This window comes from Drosophila kikkawai, chromosome 3L, assembly GCF_030179895.1.
Source record: "Drosophila kikkawai strain 14028-0561.14 chromosome 3L, DkikHiC1v2, whole genome shotgun sequence".
NCBI classification, from domain to species: domain Eukaryota; kingdom Metazoa; phylum Arthropoda; class Insecta; order Diptera; family Drosophilidae; genus Drosophila; species Drosophila kikkawai.
This window is the reverse complement of record NC_091730.1, coordinates 4,536,796-4,552,730: the sequence shown is the minus strand read 5'-3', so window position 1 is coordinate 4,552,730 and position 15,935 is coordinate 4,536,796. Positions and strand designations below refer to the sequence as shown.

The window sequence follows — 15,935 nt, the reverse complement described above, 5'->3', positions numbered from 1 at the left end:
GAATAACACCCAAAAAATTGCGAAACTTTGACAAAAAAAAAGAAGCAGTGTGTGTGTGAAGCAAAAAAAGGTTTTAATATATATTTTTTTCTTTGGTTTATTGTGTTAAAAACAATGGAAAAACTAAATAAGAACTTGGTGAAACTTTGCAAAAAATCATTAGTGTAAAATTGGAGTATGCTGTGAATGTTTTTTTATTTTTAAAACATATTGTTTAACATAAAGAAAAATGTGAACTAATGAATAAAATAAATTTAATATTTATTTTTAAAACTTTAACAATTTTAATCAAGTGAAAGAGTGAACTTTTAAACTTGTGAAAACCGAAAAGAGAAATATTGCTAAAGAAACAATTTTTCCAAACCTAAAAGCAACTTGCTGTCAAATAAAAATCTCTATAATATTTTTGAAAAAATTTAATAAATCTGAAAAATATGTTTTCCTAGTTTTATAATTTTTAAAAATAAATAAAACAGTTCACTTTTCATTTTCTACTTAAAGAAACCCCTCAAAAGTCAACACAACCACCCCTAACAAACCCCCATAAGCCACCCCAGAAAAAGTCACAGGCCCATAAAAAATAATAATATCGTTTTGGCAAACTTTTTCTGCGGTGCTGTGCTGTTTGCTCTGCTTGTTGTTGTCTGTGGCCCCTAGATTTATTATTGTTTTGTCTGCAGATAACAGTTTGACCTCGTTTACATGCAACTTCGGCGTCGTCTGATGATAACAAAATTGATACCAAAAAACCATATATTTAAATCGTGGAGTGCGTGGAGTGTGCAATTCATATAGAATCTCCAAACGAGAGTGAAATTTACAAACCAAAGAAGTTTTTTAAAAACCAATACAACAAAAATGCGTGCCATAATTAAATAATCAATTAAATAAACAATTAAAAAAAAATTAAACTAAACTGTGAAGATTTGTTCGTGTTAAAAACAGCATTAGCAGCAGCCTCAAGATGGCCGAATTAATCAGTCAGCCCACTAAAATTAACAACAATAATTTTGGTGCCGGTGCGTATATACACAACATAAATTATACACCACCATAAATATATATCTTAATAAATTCCTTAGTTGTACTTGAAGAATTCTTAAGAAAACATAGATGTTTCACCCCTTTTTTTTATAAATTATATTTTTAATCGTTTGGTTTATTTTTAGTTGTTTGGAATTCACAGAGCAATAAAAGTGTGTTTGTTTATTTTCTTCATACACTTTTAAAATATATAAACAAAATAAAATCTGTGAGAGGCTAAAAAAATACAAAAAGTGAATGGAATATTTTTTGTACAAGTTTAATGATATCAAAAAAGGGGAAAAGGTGTGTTGTTTCTGAGGAGGTTCTGTAAACAAATAGTTGATTTCCTGTATTTACACTTAATTCAGAGAAAAATTAAACTTTTTAATAAGAAAAGTATGAATTTTTCTCTTTGGAAATTAAAATTTCCTGCCATATTAATTTACGTTTGTTGTGTGATAATATTAAGCCTCAAAAAGAGAAGCTTAACTCATCTCTCAGTATTCTTGAATATTTTTTTTTACTGACATTTTACCAATAATTTATTGTATTTCCATTTTCATGTCCCTGCATATATATCCCCATAATATAAAATAAGAACTCCTCCATAAATTCAACTCTCAATTTAAATTCCAGCACACACACCAAATCCCCAACTTCCTGCCGTCTCTCTTTTTCTTCTTGAAAAATCAGCCTGAAAGCGCATATATTTATTTCACATTTTCTTTTTTGTTTGCTGCTGCTGCACTGTCCATAAAAAAAGTGCAAATAAATAAATAAATGTATTGTAAAATATGCGCAAAAAGCCCGTTTAAAATGCTGTACAAATATGGGAAAAAAGGCGAAAGAGAATGGCAGGCATCAAAGTAAATTTTATTAAAATTAAGCGTAAATATTTTGACACGAGCAGCATCTAGGGGGGAGCGAAATAAAAGAGAAAAGTTATATAAATGTGAAACTGCCAGAAGCAGAAACTGCATTTAATTGAAAAATTGTGCAATCCAGTTCTTTCTCTCACCCTTTCTCCCGGTTATCACTGGAGAACCCGTTTGAGAACCCGAAACAGAGTCTCTCTCTCCTTACTCAATTGATATTAATTCAAGTTGAATTGAACTTTTTTTTTTGTTTTGTTTTTATTAGAGAGAACATTGACCCAAGAAGCTGACGCCAGTCGATGTCGGCATCGAAATCATTTATTTAATCAGACATTATGCTTTATTGTGGCGATAAGCCTCAACCTCTAGCACGGTCAAACCCCCTCTCTATCGCTTATCTAATTCCAAACACGAAACAAATGCATCTAAAACTCATTATGGCTTCTATCTACATTTGATTTATTAGTTTAACTCGTTGAGATTAGACTAGTTTTGGTGTTGCTTTTAGGCTAAATACAATTTAATTATATCCCAAGTCGTCGTTGTCAGATGTCTAATTATGAATGCCGCCTTTACATTCAGCCAGCAATGCCAAAATGATTAAATTTTGAGGCTAAATCAATTACTCAGAGAGTTATGGTTTAGTTATATATATAGTCAATTTTCTGAAAATTAATGAAACGAATTGAGAGCTTAAAAAAAAAAGAATATAAATAAAATCAATACATAAAATTCATTTAAAAAGACAACAAAATTATAATAAACATGAATTTGAGATTTATTATTCTGCTTTATGTTTTTAAATTAATTTAAATTTAATTATGAGTGATTTTATATAAGAATTATCATGAAAAACAGACAACCAAAAAGGTGCTAATTACATTTAATTTTATTAAAGCAAATATTTTAACTGATAATATTTTTTTTTAATTTCATTTAATTAAAGCAAATATTTCAACTGATAATATTTTATTTTCATATAAATTTTCCAGCAGTTTTATTTCCCCCATTTATTGTTTTCTCAACCCACATTCTCTTATCGTTCATCATTATACCCTTGCAGGGTATTATAATTTCAGTCAGAAGTTTGCAACGCAGTGAAGGAGACGTTTCCGACCCTATAAAGTATATATATTCTTGATCAGCATCAACAGCCGAGTCGATCTAGCCATGTCCGTCTGTCCGTCTGTCTGTCTGTCCGTCTGTCCGTCTGTCTGTCTGTCCGTCTGTCCGTCTGTCTGTTTCTACGCAAACTAGTCCCTCAGTTTTAAAGCTATCTGAATGAAACTTTGCATATAGTCTTCTATATGCTCTCACTGCTATATATGTCGGAACGGGCCGGATCGGACGACTATATCATATAGCTGCCATACAGATGTCCGATAAATTATTAGAAAAAAAATTATAACTAGGCTGTTTTTCAATATTTTTGCATCATTTTTGAGATATAGCCATTTTATAATATTCCAGAATTTTGGTAAAAATTTTATGAAAATCGGACTACTATATGATATAGCTGCCATAGGAACGATCGGGAAATTAATAGAAATAAAATTATAGCTTCGTTGTTTTTCAACGCATTTTTATTTACTCTGAGATATAAGTTTTTTTTATTATTCTAGAATTTTGGTATAAATTTCATAAAAATCGGACAACTATATCTTATAGCTGCCATAGAAGCGATCGGTAAATGTAAAAATATATAAGGCTGGGAATGTAAAACAGTAACTGTCAAACTGTAAACATAATAAGTATAGGTAAAATGTAATGAAACTCTGTTTTGTGAGTGTTTTCAGCATTTAAATCTATAAAATAAACATCAAAACCAATCTGCAAGGGTATACAAACTTCGGCGTGCCGAAGTTAGCTTCCTTTCTTGTTTTTATTTCATTTTCATTTCAATGCTTTTTACAAAATGTAATTGAGTTTTTACAGCTGCCTTCTCTTCTTTTCTCTTTGAAAAATATGTTTCAATTTTAATTAAGCTTGGATTTTGGCAGGTCCGTCTTTTTTGTCCACTTTTTGGCAAGTTTTCTGATGAACGATTGCCGAACACGCAACACACATTCAACTTGAGTCAAAAAGCTGGTGCTGTCGTGTGCAAAAACTATTAAAACAGGTGGCCCATACACTCACCTGTATATAAATATTTTACTATATATTGTTTGTATATAAACCAGCCAAGTTTATTACGAAAACATGCAACTGGTTGACTAATTTCCCTACAAGTTTTCTTATCCAACACGCCTTTCCCTTTCTCCAACTTTAATTTGATTAGATTTGATGGGGGCTGGGCGATAAAAAATAGTTCTATATGGTAATAAAATTTGTGTTTTGCCTTAGGGCGTGTTTGGAATGGAAAAAAAATATCGTATAAATATTTCAAACAAGAAAAATAAATAAATAATCACGCTTTTGGGGGCTGTATTTTTGATGGTTTTTTAATTTTATTATTTGCTTGGTGAATGAATGAATGGCTGCGCGTTTTATGGAAACGTTGATGGATGTGTGGGGCCAGCCGAAGGCATAGAAATCTTTTATGATGCCATTAGATATGGTAGCCAAGGGTTAAGGTTAATATGAACACGAAAATGTATGCTGGCGTGAAGTTGGGGTCTTTAAAAAAATGTTGTAAAGAAATTAATAACAGCCGGGGATATTTTTTGGGCTTAGCTATGTTTACTTTATATATTAATAAACAGAATATATATATTTTAATACCTTTTTCATAGCTATTTTAATTTTCTAGATTTTTTTTTTGCGGCTCTAAAGCTATTTCAATTATGTTAAGCCTTATCCTCTGCAATTTTCTATATGAACTTTGTGTTTAATTAATTACAAATGCATTTTAATTAAAAGGAAATTGTAAAACAAAATACTCTGACCTTTTTCTCTTTCCAACTTGGCAAAAACAAATAAAATTGGTATTAAATTTGTTTAAAATTTGTGTTTGTATAGCAAAATTTATTATTGATAAAAGTTTGCAGAGGAAAAGTCCATGAACTGATGGCGAGGTTAAATCGATTGAATCTCTGGCATTTCCCATATATTTTCTCCGCCTCCTCCCCCACACTTGTCACTTGTCACGTGTCTGGTTTTTTCTCTCACCTATTTTTGGCCTGGAAGTTCTTGGATTTTTTTCTTTAGGAGGACGGGAAAAATGTCCGCGTCATTTATAAGCCATTTAATCATCGAGCATTCTTGGACTTTCAGTTCCGTCAGCTGTCGCTGCTGTATTTTACACTGTGCTCTCTTTATTTTTAGAGATTTTTCTAGTTTTTTTTTTTTAGTTATTTTGTAAAGGCATTCTCCAAAAGAGCAAAACTCTTGCAATTAGTCAGCTGCTTGTCGCCGAAAAGTGTCAAAATATTTTTGCTAGAAACAGTTTTGCTTTTCATTTTGTACATTTTTTTTTTACTCACCATTCTATTTTCCCTTGCATTGAATCAGAGAATGTGGGCAAGTTGGCCAAAAGCCAGGGAAAGGGGGAAGAAAATGTACAAAAAAAAAATTCAATTTGGAAAATGAATTAAATAAAATATTTCTAGTAAAAATTATACTCTTTGCAGCTTAAAATATAAAAATCTCTGCTTTAAATTTTAACTAAAAATTAAGACATTAATTTTAGTGTTAAAATTTTCCTCAGTGCACTTGCCGTGTGTGGCAGCGTGGCCAAAATGTCACGTATACGTCGTGTGGCCTGCCGTGGAATCCATTCACACACCTCCCCTTTTCCCTTGCCTGTTTTTCGCGATTTTCCACTTTTCTTTGCCGGGGTTTTTCGCAGCTCAGCTGTAGGTAATTACGTCATTAACAAGAAATTTGGAAAGTGCCCGTCATATCATTTGCTGTTTGGCTTGTGTCAACTGTTGGGTTGGTTGGCTGATGTTTTCCTTGGGGTTTGGGTAATTGCTGGCCTGTATTCGGTGCTTTGTTTTGTGGATATAAATGCGCTTCTGTTAAAAGGGGTAAGCATGTGCAAATTACTAGCACAGATTGTATACCATTTAGGCATTATAAATTGGCTTAATTTGACTTGTAGCTGGGAATAGATATTCTAGGGGGTTCTAGGAGTGTTTACAAATGATATGCTCTTGTTTGTTTATCCGGGATTTCTAAGAACCTGAGCTGGTTTATTAGGTTGCTCTGGTTTGAAGTAATATATACGACTTTGTTTGGGTTTTTTCTTAAATTTAAACATTAAATTTGTGTGTATTTAATGTGATTAAAATGTAGATTTTGAAGGTATTACTTGATATAAAAATTCTATATTATGAAAATCATAATTAATATAAATACTCCAAATTTCTAAATAATATATTATGATTATAATTAATTAATAATCCCTAAAAATAATAATTTAATATCCCAATTATATGAAATTTCTTTCCAATATTAATAACAAGTCAAATACAAACAAACTTCTTGATATTTTGATAACCCACAACTTGTCTGAGGTATTCTTAGACCAAAATAAATATAATTATCCTAATTAGGGTTTTGACCTATAATAGTAATAATTTTCATAATTCCAACAAGTTTTATCTTTTCCGAAAATACAAAACAAATATCCTTAGCATTTTGCATTATTTATTTTTCCTTCCATTTTTTTTGTGGCTCCTCATTATTTGTTCCCTAATTAGATGTCATCGAACATTTCCAGGAGTGACTCTCTGTCGTTGTCTCTGTGTTTTTGCTATTTTTGCTTACTCTGCACACCTGACTGGCCACGCCCCCAGGCCAGCTATATAATAATAAGGGAAGTAGGGTGGGCCTAGGCTATTGAACCCACTCAATGCCACTCAACTTTACCTGTCTCGCGCCCCGCCTTTGATCCGTAGAACTTCGGTTCGCTTTTCGTCTGGCGGTGACATTGATTTTGATTGCAAACTTTTAATGTTTGCATATGCAACTCATTAATGCAATGCCACTTTTACAGAAAGCGCTACAACTTCTTAACTTTATTGGTGGGCAAAAGTTTTTTTTGATTGCAATGAATACATTTAATTAAATAAGTTTTTGCGTTAACAACTCTTCTGCTGGCACTTAAATTGAAATTGTTTTGCGGGAAGAGGCGTAACTCCGTCGTAGCTGCAACAATATTGACAACAATTTATCAAAAACTATTAAGGCTGGCGCCATTTTATGCAAATCACTGTATACAGTGAGTGTCATTTATATGCAATCGCCTGTCCCGGTGTCTGGCTCTGTCAACTGGCATTAGCATCGCCAAAGCGAGAGAGCCAGCAGCGACATCGTCATCATAATCATATTTCCAGTTCACTTATATGTACATATATATAGACAAGACCAAAAACAATGCAGCTTTATGGGTTTCTTTGTGTTTTTTACAGTGAGAGAAAATATTAGTTAATTTAGAAACTAATTTTATAAAAAATATATTAAAATAAAGGCTAGAAATGGTAAAGAAGATTGATTTAAAAATATTTTTTTACTTTATAAAATTGGTTAAGAGTTTTTAATTAGTTTCTTTTTATAAAGAAATTATTCTAAATTAATTTTTTTAACTTTAAAAATCTTAAATCATTCTCCTAAATTTTTTCTAGATTTTTTGAGGCTTCTAGTTTGAATATTCTCAATTCTTTATACATTTTTTCTTGGTACTTTGCATACCCTTCCATTTTTTCTGCCTGCATTCCAGCTCTTTGTTGTCACATCCACCTCCCTTACCACATCTTTTCTAATACCCCTGGTTATGATTTTGAATAGCCATTTTAGAAGTCAACAACAGCTTATAGTTATGACTCCGATGGCCCCTGTAATTGAGTTGCAGCTGAAGAGCTGAAGAGCCAAAAGGGAAGGAAGTGGGAGGTGTGCACTTATGGAAGCCTTATGCAAAGATCGCACACTCCATGGCCATAAATTGCTTGGCTTGACTTGCTTCTTGCATTGTTTAAGCCAAATTGCTTTTGACAACGGCCAAACAGTTCACAAGGGGATCGAATCGGAAGTTATCTCAACACTGCAGAGTCGCACACACTTTATCGCCTGATTTAACACAGCTTCTCGTGTGGGTAAATAAATAAGGAGAAATACTATATATATTTTATACACAGAGATTTAGATAGAGTGAGAGACTGAACATTTTTAGTTACATTTTTCTGTATTGCAATTGTCAGACAAAAACTGGTTTATAGTCGGGGGAATATGCTTAGACTGAGGCTTTGGACTGCCGGAGGTCAGTGTGTTTTGGATTGGTCATCTCAATCAGTGTCAGTGCAGCGACTTGAGAGTTGTGAAGAGTTTGACAAATGATGGTTGAAGTGCCAATTTCCTTATTAGGAGGTGGTAAACCCATTGAAAACAAGAAAAAACAACGATGAGGAAGTGTAAATAATCAAGCAGGAAATTTGAATAAGAAATGTGGGAGTTGTGTAGCAGATAAAGAACATTTTTTATGGGGCTTAAAAAGACTTGTAAGCTTGATTAATAGGGAATTAAAGTATGCTTGAAGAAATACATAAAAATAAATATAATAAAAAAGGTCTTATTACAATAAACCAATTTTTTAGTTGGTATAAAACACTATTTTTAAAAGTGACTAATATTTTTTTAAAATTATTTATTTATTTAGTATTTATTATTATTAATTATTACTATTTTCCATATTTCTCAAGTAAATTTTTAAGCACTATTTTGAAAACTAATTAGTTTTTGTTTAATTATTTATTTTTTCATTTATGTTTCTCAAGTGAAAATAAATTTTAAAACATTTTTTCTTTAACAATAAATATCATATTTTATTACTAAACTTTTTTTATAATTTTAAAAATTTTATAATTAATTTCCCTCTATATAATTTCCAACCTTTGCCCTACTTTTTTATTTGTTTTATTTTTCTAACAGCATAAATTACTCATTTTTGTGCGTTCTAATAATAGAGGAGAGTAGAAAAAAAAGCACACAAACAGAAATCATTAATGCAATCAACAAACCAGGAAAAACCAGACACACCTCTTATTGAAGTACCACACCCCCCCCCCCCCCCCCCCCCCCCCAGTCTCAGTCTCAGCAAAACAGAAAACAATTTTCATGCCTCACTGAACTTTAAAATGAGCCCAACGTATATTGCTAAATGATATTATTTGATCAGTTTTGGAAAATAAAACTTAATTATAGATATTCAGATAGTGGATAAAAGCGGGGCAAAGGAAAATCCCCCCAAATGAAACTCACAAAATGCATTTTCTATTTTCGGCTGTTGTACAATTTGTTGATTATTCATTTTGGGGGGAAAATGCAGCCCCATCTCTGGGGTCACCCTGTTTATTATGGGAGACCACGCTCCACTGATTTATGTTCATTTATAACAACAAAATCTGTGTTTTGTTTTCTCAGTCTGTGTCTCTGTTTGTTTGTTTTGAAGTTTCTCCCCCTAACCATCATTATGCAATCATTGAATGTCACTTGATAAATCTATCACATTTTAAAGCAATTAATTAATGTGTATATATGTTTTTTATAAATTTTTTTACAGGCGTCACCATGCGCGAGAAGAAAGGAGGAGCCCTGCAAAAGCTCAAGAAGAGGCTATCGCATAGCTTTGGCAGATTAAGTGAGTAGAAATTATTATATTTATTCTTGAAATTTAATATAAATATAAAAAATAATTCCAAGAAAATTATAAAGCTGTAGGTTCTTTGTTTATAAACTCAGGAAATCAATAATAAATTCAAACTAAAATGCAGTTGAGTCATTTTCTGATTTTGTAGCCAATGTGGGTGCAGTTTTTTCTCTTTCAAACAATAGATACTTATGGTAATGCCATAGATTATGGATATATACATACATATATGTCTAGATATTTACCTTTATATATTTATTTATGTATTGTTTTGAAGTTGCTGGAAACACTTGTTGAAATCAAGAAAGAAAATGTCAAATGGCTTGAATTTACATTACAAAGTTTTCAAATCCCCTCAAACTGATATTATTTCTTCCTGTAACCTTTTACCTTTTATGACCTGTAACTTGTCCCTATTCCGCTTCAATTTTCACCATTCAAAACATGACGTTTTTTTCTCAGCTGGTTTTATGAATGCAAAATATTGCCAGGCGCCGCCCCAAAACTTCAATCAACTTTGCCACATCAACACTCAGAGTTCCTGTAGCTCTTTTATATACTCCTTCCCTCCTTTAGCTTTTTCTGACCAAAAATTTACACAATTCCCCAAAAATACAAAAAAACAGAAACAGAAAGAACCCAATGTAAATGCAATTTTTATTTAAAAAACTCCTGACAGACCGCAACAGACAAAAAAATGAAATGCAAAACATTTTCGCAGTTTTCGCAAAGGGAAACTTATCGATTTTGTTGTGTGGGAAAAGCTTTTAATGGTACAAAAAAAAGTAGAAAAAGAATTTTGAATGGTTGTCAGCTCAGCTCTTTTGGTTCGAGTAATTGAATGCACTCATTCCCAAGTTCAAAATGCAATTGACAACAGAGACAGCGAGAGAGAAAAATTGCAGGAAGTGCCGCCAAAGCACCAAATTGATGAATTACTACTGAAGCGATTTTCCAACCCCTCTAATTTCTGCAGGTATTTCGCTTGATTTCATCAAATATTTGCCTTTTTGCATTCATGATGGTTTATGGTTTAGTTTCTGGCGTGTCATGGAAACCCGTATGAGGTGCTGCATTGCTGTTGACTCACCGAAAAACCAGTTTCGGTTGCTTGATTTTGCGGCATGCGGCTAATTGTCTTTCAACGCCCACGCAAACGGTTTTTAGTTTTTATTTATTTTGTTTTTTTTTTTTTGTATTTTTTTTCTGTCTTTTATAAGTTGCTCCAGAAACAAGTCCAGCAAACAGCTGTTTTTCTTCCCATAAGAGTGGAAAAAATTGTTTTATTTTCTTTGAATATCTGACTAATGGTCTTGTTTTGGCTTTAAATGTAACCATTTTTGGCTTGCATATTTAATTGACATTTTTTGTCGGCTCTTTTGTTTGGAAAATAACCAAAATATGAAACCATATAAGGTGGGATTTGGTGGCAGAAAAGGTTGTGGGGTTTAAAAATAGGTAAACTTGGTCTTGTTATGAAGTAATATTTAGTAAAATATTTTTATAGATTTAAATATATATTTTTAAAAGTTTTAAAAACTTTTTAAAAATCAAAATAGACTTTTAAAGATATAATTTAAAAAATACTATCAAAGAAAACTAAATATCTTAGAAATAAAAAAACTTTTCACAAGAAAATTCCTTTCTAAAATTCCTCACTTACCTTGTAAAACATTAAATATTCATTTATCTTTGACATCAAAAAGAAATAATACCAATTTTGGTCAAAATTGATTTCCTTTCATCAATCAAACAGCTTTCAATAAATTCCCAAACTCATGTTCAGTGAGCAATTTGACTATTTTCCATTACGATGAAAGCCCCGCCCCAAAGATGAAATTTTCAGCGCATTTTCTCTCTCTACACTTTTACAATATGTCAGAGAGTTTTCTTTCCAAAGTTGCAACTTGCAACACCCTCATCAACAATTGGGCAATCCTTCAAGCGGAAACAATTTCGAATTTCAAATGCAACTTGTGCTCTGGCATTGGAACAATTTCTCACGATTTTCCACTGTTGTTACTGCTGCTTTTTCTGGCGCATAAGTGTTGCATCCATTTGGTTTAAAATGAGAAAATAAAGTTGACTTTATATTCTAGCTGAAGTTTAAATGCTTTCATTGCATTATTGAGGAGCAACAGCAGCTGCTGCTGCTGCTGATGCAACCAAGGAATGTCACTCAAGCTGCTGGTGTGCTCCACAACTGGCCAAGTTGTCTTGGCCAAGGCCATTACAACAAGCCCCACTAACTGTAGTTGTTAGTTGTCGCCCAGTTGTAGTAGTTGCAAGACTTGTCCCGCTTGTTTGTCAGCGAACTGATACTTGCAGCTAAACCGTCGTTAATTGCCGCACGGGCTGTGGCTCCTCTTCCCCAGTTTTTTCTTTCTTTCCTTTTTTTAATTACGAGTAGCTGCAACTCAACGTAAATGTATCTGTATCTGTAATTGTATCTGTATCTGTCTCGGTATCCGCATCAGTGTCTCACTGTTGCTACTTCTAAACTGCTTCATTTGCCGGCCATAAAAGTTATGAAGTTATAAGACGCTGTTGCACAAGAAATTAAAAGCACACTGAGAGAAAATACTAGGAAAAGAGGGGGAAAAATAAATAAATAAATTTATATTAATATATAAAAGGATCAAAATAATATATGAAATAATGTCAGAGCATAAATTGTGGGATCTCTACAAAGGCAAACTTAATTACATTTAGTTTTAAATTGGAAATACAATTTTAGAATATTTTTTAAATCTTTCTTAAAATCATTCAAGTTAAAAACAAAGTCTAAATTTATACTGAAAAATATTTAAATAGCTTCATTATACCATAAATCCTTTTATAATTATATTATTAATATTACAAACTCAAAATGTACCCCTTTTCTTTACCTGTATCTACCATTTAACCAAAGAATTCTCTGCATTTCCTCTTCATCTTTTGATGAGTGCATTCCATAGACCTGAAATACTTATAGACCGGAATTACGTACACTTAACTTATGTACATATATGTTTTTGTTAGTGTTTTCTTGTACCGCTCGTGATTTCTTTGTCATCTTTTGCCTTTTCTTGTTGTGGAACTGGTAAATAACTTGAAATGATTCACTTGACTTGGGGTTTAGTTTCTTTGAATGTGATGACTATAAAAATGTTTAACGATAAGAAAAACAAGAGTACAAGTAGTTGAGACTGGTGGTAAGGGTTTTTCAAGATAAATACAAAAATTTTAAGACTTAAAATTAGTTTAAATATTCTTTATAAAAATGAAGAGGAACTATTTTTAAAGCTATAGTAAGACCAGGTTAAATTTCTTATATTTTAACATAAGTTTCATAGATCGCAAAATTCAATAATTAATAACATGTGACTAAAAGTCCCTTTCTTTATATCAAAACTTAGAAGATTTCCTAAAATCTTTGTCTTAATCCCTACAAAAACCAGCGAAACTCTTAAAAAAAGCTACATTAGAGCTCCTTGAAACTCAAGTGTGAAATCCTCAACTTATTTAACCAACAATTGTGACACTTATTCCCAGCTCCTAGCTCCTTCTCTCCTTTTTTTTTGCCACTTGGAAATAGAGGATAACTTTAGCCCGGCCAAAGCGAGAGATTCTTGAGATATCTCAAGCTCCTTTTTGCTCCTTTTGGTGTAAATATTTTATGGCGTGTCCAATGTCCGACTTTGACACTTGGTTGTCGGCTATATCTCGACGCTATCTCCTCATCATCATCGTCGTCGCCGTTGTCGTCGTCGTCGTGCTCTTATTTCCCTGTTCTAGTGATACAGTTCTAGTCGCTGTGTTTTACCTCGTTCTTCCGTTCTTTGCCATCTCACTTGCCTTGTCATAATCCTTTCTGATAACATTTTATGTCACAAGCCATGGCCAAACACACTCGAGGTTGTCTATGGCTTTAACCCTTGACTGGTGTCCGTCCCATCTGACTGCCAGTCGCAGCCACTTGATAACTTTACACTTGAGCTCACCAGCCAGGGCCTGGAGTCTGCCCTCTTTTCAGTGCAACTCAATGACAAAAAAATATAGAAAAAATAAATAGGGAGTTGGGTTTGGAAAGTCGAAGCTTAAAATACTCTTTCAGGGGAATTATTGTACCCAAGGGAAGTATAAAAAAAAAGAATGTATATTTATTAATGTGTTCAGGGATTCTTAAGTACATTTTTGATAAGAAAATATGTTTATATATAACAGAAAATTTTTTTAAATTATTGAATATAACTTGAAAAGAAACTGACGGACAAGATAGTAACCTCCAATTTCACATATTATTTTTAGAAGTATGTATTTAAGAGTGTGTTAAAATACCTTTTCTTTATATTAACACCCCCTTTAAGGGTATCAAAAAGAAAATGTATATATAAAAGAATCAGCAGCCGAAGACATAGCGCGATAAGCAGCTAATGGCCGTCGACTGTTGATGCTTCCTCCTTTGCCTCGCTTTTATCTCCGACTCCGGCAGCCTCCTCCTCCTCCTCCCCTTCCCCCTCTCTCTTTATAGTATGATATCTCCCCCTCATTCACCACCCCTCGAGCAAGTCTATTCAATGGCCATGGATGATGGGTCTAAACTGGACTCTGCCCGCATATATGTTTGAGATACAGTGATAACCACTTTGAGTGGATCGGAAGTACTAGTTTTTGGTGGTGATTCATGGTTTGGGTTTAGGCACTTTTAATGCGGGTAATGAGCTTTAAATTGATTTGGAAATCTATCTACAGACTTGAAGTCAATTAAATTTGTGAGACAATTAATGTGCTTCGAGGTTTTCCTAGGAAATTGTAATTAATATGTTGAGTAGAAAATCTAAATAAAATGTTTTCATTGATAGATTTACCTAAGAACACAATTAAAGCTTATTGAATTGAATTTAAAAGGAACTTTCATTGGGGTTTTGATGTAATTTCAATTTAATTTCAAGCACCTAAGCCTTCTTTATCTATTTATTTGCTTTCTCTTAGATTTAACACTGTACATTGTAAGTCCATTGAAGTGCCTCTGAGCAGATTCCGCTATCGGAACACGCATCGCTTCTTTGCTTTTCCCCATCTCGTCTCGCTTTCTCATCGCCTTTCAGCAGCTTCAGCGTTGTCTTCATTGTATTTACGCTCTGATTTGTGAAGAGCTGGAAACGCTACAGATGCCACGCCCACTTTACCTCCAACCACCGCCTTTCCTGGCAACTTATCTCAAGATTTGAAGTACGAACATATATATACTTATATATAGGGACAAATCCGCTTTGGTGGCCTCCGTTTAATATGTCATGCCATTGATATGAAACGTTCTTTCAGTTGGTTTCAGTTCTGGTATGTTTTTTTTTACACAGTTTCATATATATGTATGTATTTTCCGGCTTGGGAGATGATATCCGCAACGGCCACACGGCGTATGAGTAATCACGCACATGACCTTTCGCTCGCTTAAGCACATTTAATGCAGTTTCCCCCCGGGTTGCAACTACTATTAAATATGGTCTATATATGCTTCCATAAACCGAAAGAATTTTTTACGCCCGCAGCGCGTTGAAAAGAAATTTATGCGACTATTTTCTGTATTTTATTACACGAATTTCCTCGAGTAATTTAGTGTTGGAGCAGGCCTCTAACTAACGTTTGGTTGAGAGGGTTTTTCCGTCGATTTTCCGTGCTTATGTTTGTGACATTGATGAGTGGCAGTGCGGGGTTAATGGTACTACATAGCAGCAGCAGCAACGAATAGAGAGAGGGTTAAGGTAGGCCTGGAAAAATATTACATAAATTTAATTTGAAGCTTAGAGATTTTACAGGATTTAGGGAAGCTAAAAGAAAATATATATATGACCTAAAAATATCCATAACTAATAGAGGTATATTAAAATACATAATTTATTATTTTCAAAGCTTGTAAACATTTTTGCTGATTTATTTTAGACCCAAAATTGCCACTAAAAAGCCTTATTAGTGTCTTGCAGTTATTTTAAGAGCTCATAAAAAATTTTAAAAATTATGTTTACCTGTTGTGCAACAACTATTTTTATGGCTTAGCACGAGTTCGTTAGGTAAACAGCCTATAAAAGTATTTAATATTTTTTAAATAAATAAATAAAAGGTTTATATTAGCAAGAGACAGGTACAGGCATATTTACAAATCCCCGAGTCACATTAAATCACCTGAAGCTATGTTCTACTTCTGTCAATTATTTGTATTTATCTTTACCGATTCCCAAAACAACCGAAACACATACAGATATTTTCCACATTTTCCAACAGCTTAACCCTTTGGGATTATTCTGCATTTTCTTCGACTATCATTGACTCTCGTCCATAAACATTTTCCCCATTTTCCTCTTTATTATTTCACTCTCTGCCGGTGACAGGCAGCGTCTCTCGTACATGCTCGATAATTTGTTTTTAAACGGCTGCTGTTTCCACGACTCTTGTCGAATGTCGAATGG

The 15,935-nt window shown here is 33.0% G+C and overlaps 1 protein-coding gene across 7 annotated transcripts in view; it reads left to right on the top strand.

Annotated features, from left to right (window-relative positions):
- The window catches only part of Eip63E (cyclin dependent kinase Eip63E), a 122,287-nt gene that overhangs the window by 48,306 nt on the left and 58,046 nt on the right, over positions 1-15,935 (top strand). For 5 of the 7 annotated variants that reach the window (XM_070285171.1, XM_041777269.2, XM_070285172.1 and 2 more), the window contains one exon: positions 9,400-9,477. In XM_070285171.1, the coding sequence (XP_070141272.1) occupies positions 9,400-9,477 (78 nt within the window). Of the gene's footprint in view, positions 1-692; positions 1,020-9,399; positions 9,478-15,935 lie in introns of those variants that run through there. The other 2 variants (XM_070285173.1, XM_041777273.2) reach the window with 2 other exon arrangements.